Raw genomic sequence first — 23510 nt, forward strand, 5'->3', positions numbered from 1 at the left:
ACAGTGGTTTAGATGGTACAATGATTCTATACACTATACGTGCTTGTTTTGTCACAAACTGAAACCCCAAAAAATTGCAACAAAAAAATCCCGGAGCGATTTCTGCATTGTGCATCTGTAACAGTGCATTTGACAATGGGTCAATTACTTTTTTTAAATGTATGTTTTATTTGTATATATTTTACCTCTTTTTTCTCCCCAATTGGTAGTTAGTCTTGTCCCATCTCTGCAACTCCAGTATGGACTCGGGAGAGGTGAAGGTCGAGAGCCATGCATCCACCGAAACACGACCCTGCCAAACTGCACTGTTTCTTGATAAACTGCTCGCTTAACCCGAAAGCCAGTCGCACCAACGTATCAGAGGAAACACCGTACAGCTGGCACCGTACAGCCACATGGAGTCGCTAGAGCACGATGGGACAAGGACATCCCAGCCGACCAAACCCTCCCCTAACCCAGACGATGCTGGGCCAATTGTGCGCCGCCTCATGGGTCTCCCGGTTGCGGCCGGCTGCGACACACTCTCTCAAAACTTGAGACATCTGTGGCATTGTGTTGTGTGACAAAACTGCACATTTTAGAGTTGCCTTTTATTGTCCCCAGCACAAGGTGCACCTGTGTAATGATCATGCTGTTTAATCAGCTACTTGATATGCCACATCTGTCACGACTTCCACCGAAGTCGGCTCCTCTCCTTGTTCGGGCGGCGTTCGGCGATCGACGTCACCGGCTTTCTAGCCATCGCCGCTCCATTTCTCATATTCCATTGGTTTTGTCTTGTTCCATTACACACCTGGTTTTCATTCCATAATTACTGCATGTATTTAGTTCTCTGTTCCCCTCCATTGTCTTTGTGTGTAATTGTTTGTTTGTTATGTGGATTATTGTCAGGCTCTTTACTTTTGCTATGTTCCGTGTTTTTGGCACATTATTGTTTTTATGTGCTGTCATTTTTGGAACGGAATTAAAGTGCGCCTGTTCACTACACTCTGCTCTCCTGCACCTGACTTCGCCTCCCGTACACACCCTTGACAACATCTGTCAGATGGATAGATTATCTTGGCAAAGGAGAAATGATCACTAACAGGGATGTAAACAAATGTGTGCAGAGAATGTTTGAGAAATAAACTTTTTGTGCATTTGGAAAATGTATGGGAACTTTTATTTCAGCTCATGAAACATGGGACTAACACTTTACATGTTGCGTTTATATTTTTGTTATGTGTATAATCTCAAGTAAAACCGCAAATTGCAATATTTGGTACAAAAATCGCAAATAACATTTTCTGCCCATATCATGCAGAGTGGCAAGCAGCCTAGTGGTTAGAGTGTTGGGCCAGTAAACGAAATGTTGCTGGACTGAATCCCCGAGCTGACAAGGTAAAAATCTGTCATTCTGCCCCTAAGCAAAGCAGTTAACCCACTGTTCCCCGGGCGCTGAAGACGTGGATGTTGATTTAAGGCAGCCCCCCACACCTCTGATTCAGAGGGGTTGGGTTAAATGCAGAAGACACATTTCAGTTGTACAACCGACTAGGTATCCCCCTTTCTGTTAGTAGCAGTGTACCATAGTTGGCAGGGAGGGACAGATTCACACTGCCCACATCCTCCTCCCTGTAACTGCTAGGAGGACCACGCCCAGTCCACGATACTGTATATCATTGAAACACCACAATGTTTTCTCAGAACTCCGTCTGCCTCCATTTCCTGAGGGGACACAGTATTGACTCACTCTACAAGATATATGGTTCAAGGGCAAAGGACAATCCCATCAAATTAGCTATTATATAATGATAATACTATATAATACATAGTAATAAGACACTTATCAACTGAGGCACTGCATAGAGACTGCATGCAAGATGAGCAGAATGAATTCTTCCTCATTAAGGACAGCGGGCATAATAGGGATGACATAATCTTGAGTCTCTGACTGTTAGAACGTTCACTTTCACCTGAACCTAATAGAGAAGTGTTGTAACTGTAAAAAGAATCTCCCTTTCTTTCCAGAGAGAAATGCTTCGTCCATTGGATCCTTGAGATTTGTGAAATTAATAGTTACAGTATATGGGGATTGTTCGTAAAGAGGGGAGTGGAATACTGTATTACAGACCGCTACTAAACACACTGCCACCTTCTGCCCTGCAAGAGAGAGATCGAGGGAGTCGTGAGGGAGATGGTCCAGTCCTCCGCAGAAGGTTTCCTGTAGGACTCTGTGACTCCCACTAGCACTATGCAATCAGGCATGCACACAATCTGAAAATCCGAAATCTGCCATTACCTCACTGGCCATGCTGAACTCAGTGAGTGAATTTGTGTGTGTAAGGAAGAGATAGGGACTTTCTATCTACACTGGGGCAAATAGAGACAGAGAGAAACCATATAAGTAGAGGCTGACTGTGAGAGGACTGAGCTGAGGGAAGCCTGACAGAGTGAGAACTGCTACCATCTGTAGAAAACACAGGGAAGGACTCTCAGAGAGAGTGAGAGCGCGAAAGCGAGAGAGCTAATCCCGGGAAGGGGACGTGGAGTGGGAACCCGCGGCGGAGCAGCGCGGCCGTCAGTCCATATCAAAATATGATTTTGTCTGACACATTGAAAGGGGATTAGGTTGGGGATTACTGGTGAGCACGCTCCGCTGGTCCTCTCCCCTGGCCTGGCTGGTCCCAAATGGCACCCTATTCTTTCTCTGGTGAAAAAAGTAGTGCACTATGTAGGGAATATGGTGCCAATTGGGACACATGCCTGGGTTCACCCACTACTGTTCTGTTCAGTTCACACCATGTGTTCACAGCCAAAAAACGTGACTTGCCCACATACCGCACAAATCCTGGTATGCACAAGCCTGAGACAGTGTAGACAACCAGGGTACTACTACAAACTCAACTTAACAGTTGCCTCGAGAGCTGAGGCCTGAACAACTGCTGATTAGAAAGATACAACAGGTGAAAAGCGAGTCGCCTCGTCTGTCATGATGGCTTTTGACTGCTTAGAATACCGACGGAGCTTAGCCAGAGAAACGTTCCTATTTCTCAATCAAAGGCATCGGAAAGTGTATGAGGCTGATAGGAACAATCATACAGTTCCTTTATAGTTCATTTCTGTCATCATGTGACAGTCATAAGACAGAATAGAACAGAAAGCATTCTGAGAACTGGAACAAATGGAATTGTGAATTGTGAAGAAGAATCAGAACTCCCAGGCAGTAGCTGGAATTCCTGAAGATTCCAACAATTACAGGCAGTATCACAACCAGCCGTGATTGGGAGTCCCATAGGGCGGAGAATTGGCCCAGCGTCGTCCAGGTTTGGCCGGTGTAGGCCTTCATTGTAAAAAAAGAATTTGTTCTTAACTGACTTGCCTAGTTAAATAAAGGTTAAATAAAAAAATAATTTAAAAAAACAAGCCACAGAGAGGCATCAACACCTTGATGCTATGTTTGCTTGCCTAAAGACCATGAATGGGAAGACAAAGATGTGACAAAACATTACAAGTAGCAGAGGCCACCAGTGCCTGACCCTGAGGACCGACTCTGCTGGGGAGATAGACAGACACAGACAGTAAATCACAGACGACTAGGGAAACTTGAGTCATCAGCTACAACTAGAATAAGGAGACGTTCTGACAGTTTTAACTCCTGAGTGACATCATACACTGTAAGCTCGTGACCTCACTCTGGTCAATATGTGAGAGGTGGACGAAAAGACAATTGGAGAATGTTTGGAGATGGAGGTGCCTTATTGAGATACACTTCCTATTACAAACTACTATATCATTATCATCCTCATCACAGTAACTGAGTCTACAATATACTAACTGGTCAGAGCACTACCCAACCTACTCAATGACTATGTTACTACAGAAGAATGAGAATATTACTCAATGTCACTCAGGTTCTAGCCTCTGCGACACCAGAGATATTAGAGAAAGGAGGAGATAGGAATCGCATTAGGCAAAGAAGGGAGGAACGTATAACGCCCAGCAGACTATCAACCAATCGCGTTCACATTGTTATGCTAAGCTAGTCAGGGTATGAGTGGAGAAACCTGACGATTTTCCTCAAAAGTACATAATGTCAAGATTCCAAAGCTATACGATATTACAGAGTTAATTTTCTCACATCTCATAAAAGATTTGTAATGTTGTACTTCTTGTTGACGAAATTCATGCTCATGTTGAGTTTTTGAGCTAGCGCCCAATTGACTCCAAGGAGAGTTGGACCGCATGGCCCATTGACGACGCATGGGCAACATACACAATGGCCGTTAATACGATTCCAATGTAGTTTCCGATCTCTTCCAAAGTATCTCTGGCGACACTCCATCTTAACTCCTTATATACATTTATTGGATTATGATTTAAAGTAAAAAATACTTTAAAGTACTACTTAAGTATTTTGGGGGGGTATCTGTACTTTACTTTTTATATTTTTGACAACTTTTACTTAACTACATTCCTAATGAAAAGTATGTACTTTTTACTCCATACATTTTCCTCAACACACAAAAGTACTTGTTACACTTTGAATGTTTAACAGGACAGGAAAATGATCAAATTCGCTCACTTATCAAGAGAACACCGCTGGTCATCCCTACTGCCTTTGATCTGGTGGACCCACTAAACACACATGCTTCTTTTGTAAATTATGAGTGTTGAAGTGTGCCTCTGGCTATCCATAAATTACAAAAAACAAGAAAATTGTGCCGTCTGGTTTGCTTAATAAGGAATTTGAAATGATTTATACTTTTACTTTTCATACTTAAGTATATTTTAGCAATGTTACTTTTGATATGTAAGTATTTAAAAAAAAAAAAAAAAACTTTTACTCAAGTAGTATATTACTGAGTGACTTTCACTTTTACTTGAGTAATTTTTTATTAAGTTATCTGTACTTTTCTCAAGTATGACAATTGGGTACTTTTTCCCCACCACTGTTGAACAGTGCAGAAGAGAAATTCCCCTGACAGTTTTTTTCTTCTTCTCGTCAAGACCAGTAAAGGGGATCTAATTATTCAGTGCCCCATGAAAGGACACCATCTATGCATTCTACAGACCCTACTGAGTATTCAATACAATCATTTTTTCACATAGAATAGTTTTTGCTCTATAAGCCAATATGTATTTTATATACAGTTATTTGCATTGGGGGCATTTATTTCTCCTTGGAAGACGTTTTAAAACCTAAATGTAATGCAAATGTCACTTAAATATGAACAAATATGAATCATTATTCATGTTTAGACAATTATTTTTCATATATTATGAATAAATACAGATTATTGACACTTCTACTATTAAGTAGAGGACTATTATTTAGAAAAATGTGAAATTCCGTGACCCGGAAGTACATTTTTGTGTCGCTGATGAGATTCCTCAGGTTCAGGCAAAGTATAATTTAGCTCAAATCAGAATATGGATATAATACTTAATGATGAAAACCTGTTTTTATTGACACTAGGCTGCAACATCACAATGTATCCCACGAAAAGTAGCATATAATAACGTAGTTGGTGTCGACTGCATGGATGAAGCAATTATGGCAAGTCCTATTGGTTGGGTTTCAGCGATCTAAAAAAGAAAGTTTGTATGATAGAAAAAAACATCTTACCTTGAAACTTCTTTGTTTCCATCGCCTGTTTGCATGTGATTAGATGTGTTCCAACGTGATGTAGGTTATTCCCCCCAAAACGGTAAAGTTATTGGAAAGAGGAAACAAGACTATGATCTTCTGTCGTCATACATAGACTGTAAACTCAAAACAGTCCGATCATAAAATCTGAATAAAACTGTTTTTTCGATTATAATAAAACAAGTCGTCAATGGCAAACTTTCACTTTGACTCGCCAAAATCTACATCCATAACGCATCGCCCTTGAAGTAGCGTAGCTTAGTTTTTTAACCATCAGGTTTTTGGTTATTTTTTTTCTGTGGCTACTGTTGTTTCATGCGTTGACGCTTCACGAAACACAGACTATGGTCCACTGTTGAGTTGTATCGCTGCATCAAGCACCGCCCATCAACAGTGTGTATGTGAGAGCGAGAGACCAAGGTAAAATGTGTTTTATACTGGATATTCGGTTCTCTCGTCAATAGTTATTGAACCAAACATGCCATGATAATGAAACAGTGGCGTGTATTTATGGATGCCAAGGGAAGCCAGCCCCCCCCCCCCCCAAAAAAAGAATGAAAAAACCCCAGCAATTATGTATATTTCTTCTCTCTGTGTTTCCTAATTTTCCTTCAATTCACACGAGACTGAATGAATCTCGCTGGAGAAAGCATCCGAGCGAGCAAAACAGCGCCCCTCTGTCTCTGTATGTGTAGCCCATCTAGCTGATGCTGTCTGGTAAAAATTTTGGATTTGGCCTCCCTTGATAAAAAAAATACAATAATAGCCAATCAGTGTTGAGCTAAACTGAGTGAGCTCTAGTCTGAGTCGTCTTAGCACACCATTTTTGTGTGTGGTTTGGCTTCACAACAATCACATCAGAAGCCAAATGTCATTACAGAAAAAAACTTGGAATTGTTGCATCTTGTTGTTTTGTCGTTCTCTGGTGGCTAGCTAGCTAGCTAAAACTAGCCCTTTGCTAAATGAACCATGGATGGAGATCGGGATTTGGACTTTACTTAATTCTCCGTATTGGCCAATGATTATAATGGTGATTCTGATCCAACTATAAATTCATACATTGTGCCTCTGGCCTGAAAGAATGAAAGATCAATATGTAGCTAGATGTAGTAGGCTAATGTTAACTACCTGGCTAATCGTTGCCCATGAAAGGAAGTTACAGTGGTGCCTCCTTTAAAATTTGTGTCATACTGCGGCACACCTTGCGTGCTGCTGCAGCATTCTGTGGCACGTCATTTAATTCTCAGCCATTTCTTCTGTTATTGCAAGTTATTGCTAGTTTGACCACCAGAGGGCATCTTTGAGAAGCATTTGATAGTATATCGTATTGGCATTACCCGAGATTTTAAAACCTTTTTTGTAATAACATAGTATATGGGATTGATTTTAAGAAATTTGGCTTATGGTGTTTCCATTCAGAGAAAAATGAAACCCTATGGGTTTGCGTTCGGATGTAATGGAAAATATGGCGCTGTACAACGTAATTGTCGGGAGTAGGCTACAGGATTGGAGGATTCTAAATTGTTTGCCTTCATTAGACAACTTTGTTCCAATATTTCTGTAAATCAGTGATATTTATTCCCATAGTAATTCATTATAGATCCATAACTAAATCAACATCTGCATTTTGAAAGAGTCATTTTTATCGTTCTTTTATTAACGAAATGTGGTTATTTGTTTATTAGGCTACTGTGCTCTGGTATTCTGCGCTCTTGTACACTCAGAGGAGAGTGCTCTGAAATCCGTGTAGATAGTAGGCTGGACACATTACATTTTTAACAACGTTCTTTTCTGATACGAACTAGTTTATTGCATCCGCCGTGGAGACTAGTTTCATAAGATGACCATATTTCCCAACTGCTTGCTGTTGTTTTGAAGTAATCGTGAAAAAAACGGCCTTATTTTTGTGCATTTTTCACCCTGCCAGCTGCTATTAGGCAAGCGAGCAAGCATGTTAGCCAGGTAGCCTGGGACCACAAAAACTAAAATCGGGTACTGTATGACACAGTCATAGACTGTTTCGGCAACATAATAGAGAGGAGGTTGGCATTGGTGTTTCTTTACAAGTAGGGAGGGTCAACATGTTTTTTATACTTACACACACAAACACAAATCAGTACCTTGCACAGCCACATGATATTTAGCTTACCTTGATTGGACTCATTTGTTTTTGGAATCTTTTGATTTGATGCTGTTGAAATGCTGAAGTTGAAATGGTGCTGGAATAGTGGAGGCAGCTCTTGTTTCCTTTGCGACTTGCGGTAACTCTCCGGTGTTCTAAATCAATAGTCGTTTAGTGGTCCGTAGACATCGGAAATATTAACCTGATTGATTGGTAGGTTCCTGTGACAGTTTGTTACATGCAATATGCTTTGTGGAATTCACCAGACAGATGTTGCTCTCGGCCTTAGGCTTATAATTCACGGTGGCAAGACATATGAACTAACAGGTTGTAGAACAACAACGCAATTATCACAACACGTAAACTCAGCAAAAAAGAAACCTCCCTTTTTCAGGACCCTGTGTTTCAAAGATAATTCGTAAAAATCCAAATAACTTCACAGATCTTCATTGTAAAGGGTTTGAACCCCCTTTCCCATGCTTGTTCAATGAACCATAAACAATTAATGAACATGCACCTGTGGAACGGTCGTTAAGACACTAACAAATGTGAGGGCTAGGGCCATTCCCCCCAGAAATGTCCGGGAACTTGCAGGTGCCTTGGTGGAAGAGTGGGGTAACATCTCACAGCAAAAACTGGCAAATCTGGTGCAGTCCATGAGGAGGAGATGCACTGCAGTACTTAATGCAGCTGGTGGCCACACCAGATACTGACTGTTACTTTTGATTTTGATCCCCCCCCTTTGTTCAGGGACACATGTCTGTGGAACTTGTTCAGTTTATGTCTCAGTTGTTGAATCTTATGTTCATACAAATATTTACACATGTTAAGTTTGCTGAAAATAAACGCAGTTGACAGTGAGAGGACGTTTCTTTTTTTGCTGAGTTTAGGTTGAAACATGGCATTTTTCCCGGCCGTGGCTTCCCCAGTGATTTTACCCATGCATCGCTACTGCTATGAAAATGGTATATTCTGAATCTGGGGTGGATGGAGAACATTGCACATATTTTTCAAATTTCAATCGTCAATAGCTCTTAAACAAAGCGTGCAATGACTTTGAAAATGATACACTACATGACAAAAAGTATGTGGACACCTGCTCATCGAACATCTCATTCCAAAATCATGGGCATTAATATGAAGTTGGTCTCCCCTTTGCAGCTATAACAGCCTCCACTCTTCTGGAAAGGCTTTCCACTAGATGTTGTAACATTCCTGCTGCCAAACCCAGATTCGTCCGTCGGACTGATTCATCACTCCAGAGAACGCGTTTCCACTGCTCCAGAGTCCAAAGGCGGCGAGCTTTACACTACTCCAACCGACGCTTGGCATTGTGCATGGTGATCTTAGGCTTGTGTGCTGCTGCTCGGCCATGGAAACCCATTTCCATGCTTCCAGAGGCAGTTGGGAACTCGGAGTGAGTGTTGCAACCGAGGACAGACAATTTTTACTTGCTACACACTTCAGCCCTCGGCGGTCCCGTTCCCTTTCTGTGTGGCCTACCACTTCACGGCTGAGCCGTTGTTGCTCCTAGATGTTTCCATTTCACAATAACAGCACTTACAGTTGCCCGGGGCAGTTCTAACAAGGCACAAATTTGACGAACTGACTTGTTGGAAAGGTGGCATCCTATAACGGTGCCACGTTGACAGTCACTGAGCTCATCAGTAAGACCATTCTACTGCCAAAATGTGTCTATGGAGATTGCATGGCTGTGTGCTCGATTTTATACACCTGTCAGCAACTGGTGTAGCTGAAATACTAAAATCCATTCATTTGAAGGGGTGTCCAGATACTTTTGTATATATAATCTATATTGGGGCTGCAGGTAGCCTAGCGGATTAAAGAGTTGGACCATCAATTGAACGGTTGCTGGTTCGAATCCCCAAGCTGACTAGGTGAACATCTGTCTTTACCCTTGATCAAGGCACTTAAGCCTAATTACTCTGGATAAGACTGTCTGTAAATGAGTAATATGTCAAATTATATTCTGAATCGGGAGGATGGAGAAAAATATATATTTTTCATAGTCATGGCATGCTTTGTTTAAGAGCCATCCGGAAGAGAAAAAAAACATTTCAACATCAAAAAAGGTGTGTTATTTCTCTATCCTCCCCCGCTTCAGAATATATAATTTTTATAGTCATAACACGCTTTGTCTGACCCCTTACACTTGTGGAAATTAGTCTATATGGATAGGACAAAATTCAAATGTTTCTTACAGATAACCAGTGGTGGAAAAAGTACCCAATTGTCACACTTGAGTAAAAGTACAGATAACTTACAGTACAGAAAATTACTCACGTAAAAGTGAAAGTCACCCAGTAAAATACTACTTTGAGTAAAAGTCTAAAAGTATTTGGTTTTAAATATATTTACGTGTCAAAAGTAAATGCAATTGCTAAAATATACTTAAGTATGAAAAGTAAAAGTATAAATAATTTCCCGTTCCTTATATTAAGCAAACCAGACAGCACAATTTTCTTTTGTTACATTTACGGATAGCCACAGGCATGCTCCAACAAACTAAGCATTTGTGTTTTGTGTGTCCACCAGATAAGAAGCAGTAGGGATGACCAGCGATGTTGTCTTGATTAGTGTGTGAACTGGACCATTTTCCTGTCCTGCTAACCATTCAAAATGTAAAGAGTACTTTTGGGTGTCAGGGGAAATGTATGGAGTAGAAAGTACATACTTTTCATTAGGAATGTAGTGGAGTAAAAGTTGTCAAAAATATTAATTGTTCAGTAAAGTAGTACCTTAAAGTATTTTTACTTAAGTACTTCACACCATTGGAAAAAAACATGGTAGAAATGAATAAGGAACAGTTTGGAGATTATGGTAAAATTATTAGACTAAAGGTGAGGACACAACAGTTCACCTGACGAGACTGAATCCAAAAACATTACACTGTTGATTCATGTGCATTTTATATTTACTGTATGTTTCACTGCATTTGTTGATAACGAAATCTGAAAATATTCTGGATACAGTCAGTAGCATGATAAGAATATTATTGGAAAATGTGGGCTAGGTGCAACAATGGACCAAAAAATGATGGGGGTTTGAGTGAGGTTTAACTGGTGTTTCCAATGGCCACACACCTCTCCAAAGTGTGTATAGTTCCTAATTCATTTCACTGCACTTGTATCACTCAAAGGGGTAGGCTGTCATTGTAAATAAGAATTGTTCTTAATTGACTAGCCTAGTTAAATAAACGTTTTTTTTTTTTTTAAGTCTTCAATTTAAAGGTGCTTTTTGAATCCTCCTACAGTTGCTGTGCCATCAAGGGACTAGATGAAGCACACTTGTAGTTGTTTTGTTTGGAACACAGCCCTGCATCCCCACCTTTTCAAATTATGCCCACCTGACCCAGATTGCAATTTATAATGGAACATTTTTGGATTGCGTAAACAACAATACTTATCCCAAAATGTTCCATTATAAATTGCAATCTGGGTCAGGGGGGCATAATTTGAACATTTGTTTTTTGCCAACATGCCAAGCTAAATTATAAAATATGATCTTAAAGTGTTAGGCTTTCACAATGCAATTCAGAGAAACAGTCATTTTGGTGCACCTAGAATGGAGTCATGAGTCATGAGTGCATTCAGATGCATAATCTGTGGAAAATGTTCTTCACAAATAAAATAAGTTTATTCGTTGCGTACACAGATTTGCAGATTTTATTGCGTGTACAACGAAATGCTTGTGTTTCTAGCTCCAACAGTGCAGTAATACCTAGTGCAGTAATACCCAAAGCAATAAAATAAAAAATAACAAATACACATAAACTTGAACATTTTTTACAGTTAAGAAATACCATGGGCAATGTCAGAGGGAAATATATATATATACATACAGTACCAGTCAAAAGTTTGGACACACCTACTCATTCCTGGGTTTTTATTTTGTACTATTTTCTACTTTGTAGAATAATAGTGAAGACATCAACACTATGAAATAACATATGGAATCATGTAGCAACCAAAAAAAGTGTTAGACAAATCTAAATATACTTGATATATTTGAGATTCTTCAAAGTAGCCACCCTTTGCCTTGATGACAGCTTTGCACACTCTTGGCATTCTCTCAACCAGCTTCAGGAGGAATGCTTTTCCAGCACTTACTTGTTGGCTGCTTTTTCTTCACTCTGCGGTCCAACTCATCCCAAACCATCTCAATTTGGTTGAGGTCAGGGGATTGTGGAGGCCAGGTCATCTGATGCTGCACCATCACGCTCCTTCTTGGTTAAATAGGGTCTAGGGTGTCAGGTAAGGCGAAGGTGAGATGGTCTTTAACTAGTCTGTCAAAGAACTTCATGATGACATAAGTGAGTGCTACGGGGCGATAGTAATTAAGTTCCGTTACATATACAATACCTGAAGTATACAGTACAAGCAAAAACATTTATTTTACCTTTATTTAACGTGGCAAGTCAGTTAAGAACAAATTCTTATTTTCAATGACGGCCTAGGAACAGTGGGTTAACTGCCTTGTTCAGGGGCAGAACGACAGATTTGTACCTTGTCAGCTCGGGGATTTGAACTTACAACCTTTCCGTTACTAGCCCAACACTCTAACCACTAGGCTACACTAGTGGTTAGGACATTCTGTTCAGGACAACCCAGGGTATAACGCCATGTCATCTTGGAATGTTACACCAAACATTGTGATCATAAACATTGACACTGTATATTATTTGAGATTTACAATATGGAAATGTGAAGGACACACTGATGTTTGGCTTGCTTGTATGACAAAGCTGTATTTATTATAATCCTCAACATCTCATCTTACAAAATACATTGAGTCTGCGTAATTTACAGCATTGCCCAATTAGAGGGAGGGATGGGGGCAACCTCTTGTCGCTCGCTGTACTCCTATTCAGAATGTCTCCGTCAAAACCCATACAGAGCTGTGAAGTGGAGAACATGAGCTCTGACGTCATGTATAGCATGTTACTGTACAGCCACTGCATTCCAATTTAGGCGATTATCATTGTCAAAATATTGGATATTTGCATCCCGTCTACAGGTACGAGTGTAAAGGGCTACGATCTATTGAATATGGAAATCCGATAATAATCCAAATGAAAAAAAAAAAAAACAATTTCTCTCCATTCTCCCAATTCAGAATATATCATGTTCATAGTCATGGCACACGTTGTTTAAGTGCTACTGAAGATGAGAATCCATAAAAACAAAAGAAGTTTCAAAAACAAAAGAGGGTGTATTTTTCACCATCTTCCCAATTCAGAACATATCATTTTCGTAGGCATGGCACACTTTAAAAGCTATTGAAGATTGAAATCCGAAATCGTATTATTTATTTAAAAAATAATGTGTTTTTAAAGTTGTGGATTGTTCTCCATGCAACCCTGATTCAGAATATAACATTTTCATAGTCATTGGCATGCTTGGTTCTATTGCTGTTGACGAGAGAAAACCAAATATCCAATATTAAACTACTTTTACCTTGTGTGTGTGTGTGTGTGAGACCAAGGTGTCTTTTACAGTGAGATAATACAGTACAGCAGGGTTCCCCAACTGGTGGCCAGTGGTTTTATTTGGACCCCCAAGTTTTGAGCAAAACATTAAAAAACATGTTTGTTTTATAGATTTTTCACTGTTGGACATCTGCTTCAAGACATTTTAATTTTGGAAATCTGTTCCCAAGTATTCCCACAGAGATGTGATCGTGTACAAATGTAAGCAAGGTTCAAAGTCAAATTATCTGTAATTATGTTCCGGACCCCCGTATCAGAATCTAGTTGTGTAGAGTGTAACACACTACATTACTCAGCACCAAGTAGACCTATAGGAAGTGTAGTTATTGGTGTTATTTCTAATCCTCTCTTTACAGGGATTTTCTCTTTTGAATAGTAGAGTATTCACCATGGGATGGTAATCTACATAATCTAAAAAAAAAGTAGATTAATAATGGATAATAAACTTTCCACATTGCTACTGAACTTGAGCAGTGCCGACAGACTGTCAGTCCTAATGCAAGCCATAATGTTTATAATAGGCAAACTAACGTGACTTAAATGTAGGGCTTGGATGTAAAAAAAAATAAAAAATTAAAGTGGGGGTGAAAAAATATTTATATCCCAACCAATTACTACACCACATTTGACAGTTACTAAAACATGCAATAGGTTACATTGTATTTTAACTACCAGTTTGTATCTTAACCTTGGACTTACAGTACACTTGCAGATGCACTTGGCACAGTGCTACTGATGAAATCAGTTGCCACTTCAAATACTACTTCAATTGGGCAGATATCAAATATACATCTATGTTGCCATTTAAAGGGTGTAAATGATATTACAGATTGCAAGAACACAATGACATGTTTAGTTACACACTTTCAGCAGGAAAATGTTTTTGTCTCGCTGAGCCATCCTTCTAAATCTCGTCTCCATGACTTGGTTGTCCGAGGCTTCAATAACAAACAAATTACAATTTCATTTTTTGCTTATTTCCAACATTAGAGTACTATAAAACAGTACAAAGTGTATATATAAAACAGAGAGAAAAAAAATATCTAAAAACTATACAAAACTGGAATAAAACTGATTATTTCCACACAAAATGACTGGCGCTGAAAAACATTGTTAGAACGCACGCTGGAGTAGACCCACAAAGACGGGGTTACTTTTTGCTCTGTAAGAGTTGAATAACAGTATATTTCCCAAGTTCCAAATAAAGGCATTTCGTTTTTAAAATGAGAATGCTCCTAAAATCAAACCCCTGTCCATTACTGTGAGTGCGATATCACATTTTCATAACTGCTGGTTCGAAAAATGATAAAAATGTGTGAGTACTCCCAACCTATCTGCTCTTACACAACAGTTGTCAGAACCTTTTCTGTTAGTAATCCAAATTTGTGCGAGAATTATTTTATTTTTTTAACAAGTAAAAGTGCTTTGACACTCAGTTCTAGCACCTTGTATCCTTGTGTTGGTGTACAATACTTTAAAGTTATTTCATAATTGACAATAAATTATAATAAAGCAACATACAAACAAATGCTCTTTCATTCAAAACATAATTGTCCCAGTATGAAACAAACTACATCGTTGAAGTCACACATTTGTGTTCAAGCCCAGCACTAACACACCAGATTCAAGTAATCGTGGATTTGACGCAGGTGTTTCTACGCTGGGCTGGAACAAAAATGTGTCACCTCTGATGCAACAGAGGACCAAGGTTGAGAAACATTGATGTCGGCCATTTGATGAACTGGTAACCTGGCATGGGGTGTTTAAAAAACAGGTCTGGTGTAGTCTGAATTAAACATCTTTACACCACTAACAATTACAGGACAGCACTGCAAAACAACATACAACCATTTGGTTAAATAATGCCTTGCCTTCACAGTCACACAACCGCTACTTAGAAGGTTCACAAAACAGTGACATCACCCTCGGCGTTCTAAAACGTGACATCATTCCTCCGTGTTTAATCAGCCCACAGTCCACAGAGATTCTGAAGCAAATGACATCACTAGAATCCATGGGCTTGATTCCTTATGAACAGGCCATGCATGTCCAGGTAATGTAATGTTAAGTTCACTACAAGGGAGGAACAGGAACGAGTCCCAGTCCTTCAGACTGCTCTAGATGGTGGTGGTGTAGCTCAGCTTTACAGATGGTGCTCACGGCATAGTGCAGAGAGCTGACAGCAGGGGGCTCCTCATCACCTGGAGATAACAGACACACAACGAAGAGATATTCAGCACAACAAACACACACAGGACTTCACTAGTGAATAACATCGGTGTTTATGAGGGTTTGAGCATAAAATATAATTTACATTGTCTTTACACACTTCTATTTATTTTACTATGTCAATATGTCTTTGTTTTCAAATGTTTTGGTGCCAAACTGGTGGCAGTCAATCGTTGGAAGAGTTGCAGACTTAATTGGAAATGCCATTGTTGATTAGACGCTTTTTTAATTAGGCAATTCTCTCTTGAACCATTTGGTCTATCCGCTAGAAACTCATGGACAAACATTTTTTTTAATTAGTTACCATAGATTACCTGTTAATTACCAAAATTACAGAAGATTCTGGTTACTATGGTAAATTAACAGTAGTTTTGCAACCCTAAATGGTACTAATGGTGGAATAGAAACAACCAGTGGTGGAAATGAGTGAGGAGTGGATTAAGAAATATTTCTGGTATGATGTCACTGAATCATCTCCGAATCTGATGACTCATTCTTAAGTCTGACTCATGGTTCATTATCAGTCCTATTGTACTTAAATGTGAAAATGTCATACAGCATAATTTTAGGCATAGGGCTTTAAATCCGACTCATTCTCAATTTGACTTGTGGTTCATGACCACTTACTATTTTGCAAGTGAAAATGTCATACATAATTTTTGGCATTTTTTGACAAAACGTAATTGGTCTCTTACCCAGTCCGGAAGAAGATGATTCGCTGTCGGCCAGGGAGGAGGAGTCAGCCTGGTCAGGTGACAGGCCCTCCATGAGGGGAATGGACAGCTCAGAAGAGGGCACTGACAAATCATAGATCCCAGAGTCCCGGGGCATTTCTGGGGAACTGGCTGACCCATCTCCAGCCTGAGGAGGGACGACAGGCCTCAGAGACCCCAGACCCAAACCAGACGAGGCCCCCGACGTGACCCCAGATTCCCCCTGAGAGAAGCTGGAGAGGCTGTTCCCAGGCCCCCCGGGTCCGTCCAGGGAATAGTGGGCCAAGCTGGGAGGGAGAGATGTGAGCAACACATTCCCCTTCAGAGTACCCTCGCTTTCTGATGGCAACTTAAATAGAACCTCGTCGAGCACCAGGCCAGAGTCAAACTTCTCCATGTGAGGCGATGACGACAATGACGCTCCGGCAGTGTCACGCTGCTTCAGAGGCGGTGCCAAAGGAGCGGGTTTCACCTGCCTCTCGAACCAATCAGGCTCCAACGAGATGTGCTGGTGCATGTTGCAGATGGCCACGTATAGAGACCGCCCCGACTTGCTCCGGAAGTAGTTCCTCTTGCTGATGTTGAGCGGCTGCGACTCGCGTTCCGGTAAACTGAGGTGGCGGGAGTGGAGGCGGCCGAACATCTGAGGGAGCTGATCCATGAGCTTGAACTTGGGAGCGAGGCTCAGCACGGTCGGGACGTCGCTCTCGTGGGAGTAGTCGAAGTAGACGGCCATGAAGCGAGACAGGTCCTGGTCTTTCTGGCGCGCCTCACAGAGCTTCTCCCCAATCATGGCCACTGCGACGATGAAGAGCTCTGCTCCGTTTAATGGTGCTGCTCCACCTCCTCCTACACCAAAAGAAACAATGGACATAGAGTCAGTGACTTTATTGTGTTTATCCTTGATAGTTTGGTAAAAATGCATGTACTGGCTGTATATGCATTTATTCAACTGAACATAACCAAAAAGACACCTGTTGTAACTGCCGTTGTTAATTCAGTAGAGGTCTGGACAATGTTTTGGACACTTTTAGTTTTCAATTGTCTTAACAAATTAAATCAAACAATCATTCCCCCAAAAATATATAAAATCACCTCTGGCCGGTGATTTCCCCCTACGGCTCTTCTCTATATAGTACTTGAGGCCCTTGGAGCAGACAGTGATGATGTAGTGAGCTTCATCCATCTGCCGACTCAGCCAGGACATCTGGCCCTCCTTACAGATCTGCAGGTGCTCCCACAGGTCCAGAGTCACCTGGAATAAAAAAAAATAGGAACAGGGGAATGGAATGGGGTTAAACTATAATATCACCTGCAGGACTAACAACCACAGAGAGACGTAGTCAGATTCCGATGGTATACTATCATCATCATTGTTACTATTATTGATTAATATTACAGAATAGTAATCTATTTTTGAGTATTTACTGAGATAAACTCATCACGTCGGGCTGGTGGACGAGACTATTACTGAGCCGTTCCTATAAAATATATGCTTCTACTACTAATTCAACTACAAAGTCACACACTTCATGGGATCAACCAGCAGGTGGCACAAAACACACACTCCTGATTTGCATTTCCAACCCTATCACATTCAATTCTCTGGCTGGAGCCAGCCCTTGGAGCCAGCCCTTGGAGCCAGCCCTTGGAGCCAGCCCTTGGAGCCAGCCCTTGGAGCCAGCCCTTGGAGCCAGCCCTTGGAGCCAGCCCTTGGAGCCAGCCCTTGGAGCCAGCCCTTGGAGCCAGCCCTTGGAGCCAGCCCTTGGAGCCAGCCCTTGGAGCCAGCCCTTGGAGCCAGCCCTTGGAGCCAGCCCTTGGAGCCAGCCCTTGGAGCCAGCCCTTGGAGCCAGCCCTTGGAGCCAGCCCTTGGAGCCATAACCTAGCTACAAAGTTGTGCTTGAAGGAACATTATTTTGGAAGTTTAGTGTCTACCTCACAGCCACAGAAGTCCTGGAGGAAGAAGGCGAAGCTCTGTATGACAGCGAGGTGTTTGGGGCAGTCCTTAGTGGAGTAGCAGACAAACACCTTAGTCCGGGGCCAGGATCTGTCTGCATTCAGAGCTGTGGTGAGAGACGATGACTCAGAGCTCTCCTCATCCAGATGGGAGTAGATATTCTCTGCACAGATCAATACGTACAACACAATATACAGTATTAATACAATAGGAAGACAATAAAAGGTGAAGGGAAATGCATTGGCCTCTTCTACTAAACGGCTACCAATGTTTAAAAAAAATCTGTATTCCAACATTTTACAAAGGTAGATTCAGTAAACAGACAAAATCGATTTGTTGCCATTTTAAGAGGCGTTATTATGAGCACAATAGCTGGCGGTGGTGCGAAAGGGCTGGGTTTGATGACTGAACAAGTTGTAGGTGTGACGAGGGCTTGGCCACTCACTGGCCAATCAATGCATTTCATGGCTTAATACTGCATGCATTCGTCTCTAGTTCTGTAGGATGTGACGGTATTTGCATTGTCATCAACTTCAATCGGCTGGGGGCACGGAGTATTCTCATCCTAGTCCACTGTGGATTGATCGGCTACTACGGTTGATTAAATAGCACAGGCTACAATAACGAGTGATAGCAACAGTAATAAACTAAAAACATCTAGTGTTGACAGTCAACATTGTTGTAATTGGCGTCAACGAGTATAGGCATCTCCTCAAATAAAAATACTAGGCTCCCAAAATTCTATTGTATGTGTGAGGCACGTAACGTTGTTAATAGGCAAGAGATACTGTAGCCTGGGCCTACAACTGAGATGGCGTTATAGGACTGACATTTGTTTATAGCCCATGTTTGAAGGAGCACATCTTTGGTAACGGAACAAGGAGGCTCTCTTTGGAAATGGGATGGATCCAAGCCGAATTGGAGTACGCACTGCAGGTAGTCCTATGTGAATTGTGAATAGTGAAAAAGCATGTAGGCAAAAGCCACACAACTTGCCCATTTAGAAAACCTTTATGGATAGGCTACTTGGATAATTCATGTACAGGATAAGACCGACTCCGGACGGACTGTTGTAGATCCATCTCTTGTTATAGTAGCCTACTAACTGCTTGTTTTCTTAATCAAACGAAACGGAAAACAAGCAATTGTTACGGGAAAATCTAAATAACAGATTCTCTCATCTCTCCTTCCATGATGGGCATATAGCCTAATTATTTTAATTTCTTTAACATACATCCAAAATAATAACAGGAGCTGGCTAAAATAATGTAATAGCCTACAAAAAGGGGATGTCTGCTCACTGTTTTGCAGCTGCCAAACTTGATCTTTTAATAAAAGTTTGGTGATGAACAATTATTCCAAAGCAGTCTCACAAGCCAAACCCTTTATCGATAGTCTTGACTACATGGCGAATGTAGTGGGCATGACAAAAAAAAACTGACTTCATTGAGAAGAGGGGAGGCTATGCTTTATAATCAAATAAAACAAAAAAAATGGTGAAAAAACTGTTTGTGTTTCTAAATACGAGGTTTATGGGCACAAAATGCACGTCTCTCTCGTTCCATGTGTATATGGGCACTGTACGTCATGGCTGGATAGGCTACGCTTCCGTTGTCAAAACCCACGCCATAACCCACCGCGTCACCGCTAAGACCAGATTTTGGTTGGTCTTAAATATCCCCACCAGCGTATACTGAAATCGGCACTTTGGCCCATGTTTTTAAGGAAACACCTCAGATATTGCTACCCATCCCACCTCAACGCAAATGACTGGTAAGACAAGACTGGTAAATTACCAATCCTGGTGCTAGGGTTTGAAAATAGAAGAGTGCCAGCTTTAACAGGTCAAAAATTGCATTTGACAATTGCACTGGCTTAATACCACCTGCAAATAGAGCCCTGAATGTGAAATGTTTTATTATTACGAATGACGGAAAGTACCGTGTTGTTTCTTCCGGCACATTACAGTGAAGAGTGTAGCGAAGGCAGACACGATGACTAGCGGGACAGTGATGGCCATGGCTCTGATAGGCCCTGCCCACAGGGAGTGGACTGAGAGGGACAACAGACAGAAAAAAAGACACATTTAAATAACAAGCAAATACATTTCCAATTAACTATAAATCTGCTTTTACTCAGCAAAGTGAACATGAAACACCCGGAAGACTTGGGCAACTCCCCAGTCATCCAGGCTTATGTAATGTAATGTGAGTTTAGTAAGAGGGTGTCAGTCCAGAGGCAAGACTGATGTTAGCTAGTAGCAGTCAGCTCACCTTGGTTTACGTGGTACTGGGCCTGTCTTCTGGTAGTGTTGGTGTCATCTCTCAGCTGAAGGACAAAAGATGTATATGGAAGGAAATATGTGTCAGCTGAGATGGCTTCAGTGGATTTCTTCATGGTTTATATCAGTGGTGCGTCCACATTAACACCTTAGTATTTCCCATAGTGCACTGCTTTTAACCAGCGCCATGAGAATCATTCTTTACCTCAATCGCATAGGTTCCTGGCATCACATCTTGAAGAACGCATGTTGTTATGGGCAGATTGAACTCCTTTGCAAAAAAATAGAGGAGAACGGTGCATTATTATCATGCTGTTTCTATAGCGACACAATGTCCAGAGCTGAGGAGTCTCATGCATTTCTGACTGAGGGTTTGGAATACTGACATCATAATAGTTCATTTTTGTCACCTCTTAACCAATCATATTGGCGATGACCTAAGCAGGTCCTGTTTCTAAAACACAGTATGTGAGAGAGAGGGGACCTGAATGAGAGCTACAGCTAGCTAGGGGGGCTTTGGCTTTTATCATTGTTCGAAGACGGAACAAGTAGGGCAGAGCAGCTAGAAGACTTGACTGACAGGAGGAGGAACAGGGGAGATTATATGACTTTTCTTTTTCTCTCCACAGCTAAAACAATGCATTCTGGATACAAAGTGCTGTCTGTTCTGGCAACGTGTGTGAGAGAGGAGACTCTTCTCTCCTCCAGCCCTGAATAATGATGTTATGTTCTGCTGGGAATATCTTCAGTAACTCGGTGGGTCTGATCAAACACGTCCTTTCAAATGTGATTTGCTTTTGCCAGCCAGAGGGACAGGGTTTGCTTTTGCCAGCCAGAGGGACATGGTTTGCTTTTGCCAGCCAGAGGGACATGGTTTGCTTTTGCCAGCCAGAGGGACATGGTTTGCTTTTGCCAGCCAGAGGGACAGGGTTTGCTTTTGCCAGCCAGAGGGACATGGTTTGCTTTTGCCAGCCAGAGGGACAGGGTTTGCTTTTGCCAGCCAGAGGGACAGGGTTTGCTTTTGCCAGCCAGAGGGACAGGGTTTGCTTTTGCCAGCCAGAGGGACAGGGTTTGCTTTTGCCAGCCAGAGGGACAGGGTTTGCTTTTGCCAGCCAGAGGGGCAGGGTTTGCTTTTGCCAGCCAGAGGGACAGGGTTTGCTTTTGCCAGCCAGAGGGACAGGGTTTGCTTTTGCCACCAGGGGTACAGGGTTTGCTTTTGCCAGCCAGAGGGACAGGGTTTGCTTTTGCCAGCCAGAGGGACAGGGTTTGCTTTTGCCACCAGGGGGACAGGGTTTGCTTTTGCCAGCCAGAGGGACAGGGTTTGCTTTTGCCAGCCAGAGGGACAGGGTTTGCTTTTGCCAGCCAGAGGGACAGGGTTTGCTTTTGCCAGCCAGATGGACAGGGTTTGCTTTTGCCAGCCAGAGGGACAGGGTTTGCACCTTTCAGACTTTTCAACAGGTAAAACTAAACAAGCACGGGTCACGTATTGAAATGATTTAATTCTGATTGTCACTGACTGACTGACTGACTGTGAAAGTAGGATAGTCCATGATGTGTCCCAGGAGGTTATAGGATGTCAGAGAGAGGCCCAGACGGTAGGGGCCCGGTAGAAAGAGGCCGGGGACAAGACACATCAACATACCATAACCGTACTACACCCTCCTCAATGTCTGGGAAACACATTAGAAGCAGCTCAGAGTCCATATTCCATAAATGTCTCAGAGTGAGAGTGCTTATCTCATGATTTTACCTATTAGATAATAATGAATGAGATTATATGGACTTTGGGGCAGATCAGCACTCTTAGCGACGCCTTACCAGTAAAAACGATGTGGCCAAATCATAATGTAATCATGCTCTTACTGGTTTGCAGCGTTTAAGCCTGAATGGTCCCTCCTGTCGTAGTTTGTAGTACAGGTAGTAGATGGTGAAGCCGAAGGTGGAGGGGGCATGGTCGAAGACAACATGGAGGTTGGAGCCCAGCTGGGAGATGTTGAGGGTCTTGGGCTTCCAGACTGGTCACAACCACCAGACAGAGACAGAGAGAGATTAATCCATGTATAGGAGCAAATGGGCATTATAGGAATTTCTGGTGGACATCATATTACTATGTTACACAACGCTGTTACGAGAGTAATTACAGTATTGGCAAACAGATATGGGAAACTTGACAACTTACATGGTTTGCAGACCAGGTTGTCTGGGCCCAGTAGAACTTCACAGGCTGAAAACAAAAGACAAAAGGAGTCTTCAACAACAGTTATAATACTATTACTGTTAGCTACAACGTTATCAAATGGGGCCAAGAGTTTTCCTTCAGATCAGGTCAAGAAAAACTTGTGGCTGTATTGATATTCCAAGTTGGTGGTAGTGACTTAACTCTGAGTTCTAGTTCCAGCCTACAACTAGGGCCCCTGCAGTTTGAGCTGCATTCCACTTACAGTTTGTGCGCAGGAAGGACGGGGGGAAGAAGCTGTCGTTCATGACGGTGGGGAAGGGAACAACACGGACCATGTAATCTGTCTCAAAGGCCAGGCCAGGGAAGGGCTGTGAGCTCATCTTCTGTCAAGGAATAACAGCGCATACTTCAGGGTAAAAGTCAGCCAGCACTCACAAATTAAGTACCGCTTCGATGTATTATCAGCCGTCAAAATGGATGTGTTTTTCGGTCCTCAATTCTTTGAACGGCTACGGCACCCAAACACATAACTTGGTAAGACTTGAGCTAAGCTCATTCGTACACCTTACGTCCAGGTGCATGGAAGAAAAAAAGCCCTGTTAGCCGAGTCTGCGGTGTGACTTACCACAGTCTTGTAGGAGAAGTTGAGCTGCCGTGGGTCTTTGAGGATCATGTGTTGACACTGTTTGCCCTCTGGGTTCTTATCCTCTAGGTATACTCTGAAGCCCTTCACATGCTCAATACCTGGACAGAACAACACACACACGGACAATACACGCGTTCAATACCTGAATAGAAACATGCACGTTCAATCGGTGACAAAAATGCACCCATGTCAGATGACAGCATAACATCACCACTAACACACCCATGACACTATCCCCCACGTAT

The 23510-nt window shown here is 41.9% G+C and overlaps 2 protein-coding genes across 3 annotated transcripts in view; both read right to left on the minus strand.

Annotated features, from left to right (window-relative positions):
* The window catches only part of LOC129814868 (rho guanine nucleotide exchange factor 3-like), a 96930-nt gene extending 90955 nt beyond the window's left edge, over positions 1-5975 (minus strand). Inside the window, exon 1 of the mRNA XM_055867977.1 lies at positions 5609-5975. Coding sequence (XP_055723952.1) covers positions 5609-5643 — 35 coding nt within the window. The 5' untranslated portion in view covers positions 5644-5975. The remainder of the gene's footprint in view (positions 1-5608) is intronic.
* A 6888-nt stretch (positions 5976-12863) lies between these two features.
* The window catches only part of LOC129814869 (interleukin-17 receptor D-like), a 47691-nt gene continuing 37044 nt past the window's right edge, over positions 12864-23510 (minus strand). Inside the window, exons 4-14 of one of the 2 annotated variants that reach the window (XM_055867982.1) lie at positions 23245-23363; positions 22882-22999; positions 22620-22664; positions 22304-22455; positions 20646-20711; positions 20433-20487; positions 20101-20211; positions 18138-18322; positions 17298-17457; positions 16185-17051; positions 12864-15461 (exon numbers count right to left, since the gene is read on the minus strand). In XM_055867982.1, coding sequence (XP_055723957.1) covers positions 15334-15461; positions 16185-17051; positions 17298-17457; positions 18138-18322; positions 20101-20211; positions 20433-20487; positions 20646-20711; positions 22304-22455; positions 22620-22664; positions 22882-22999; positions 23245-23363 — 2006 coding nt within the window. In that variant the 3' untranslated portion in view covers positions 12864-15333. Of the gene's footprint in view, positions 15462-16184; positions 17052-17297; positions 17458-18137; positions 18323-20100; positions 20212-20432; positions 20488-20645; positions 20712-22303; positions 22456-22619; positions 22665-22881; positions 23003-23244; positions 23364-23510 lie in introns of both variants that reach the window. The other variant, XM_055867981.1, reaches the window with a different exon arrangement.

The sequence above is a fragment of the Salvelinus fontinalis genome, chromosome 18 (assembly GCF_029448725.1).
Source record: "Salvelinus fontinalis isolate EN_2023a chromosome 18, ASM2944872v1, whole genome shotgun sequence".
Taxonomy (NCBI): Eukaryota; Metazoa; Chordata; class Actinopteri; order Salmoniformes; family Salmonidae; genus Salvelinus; species Salvelinus fontinalis.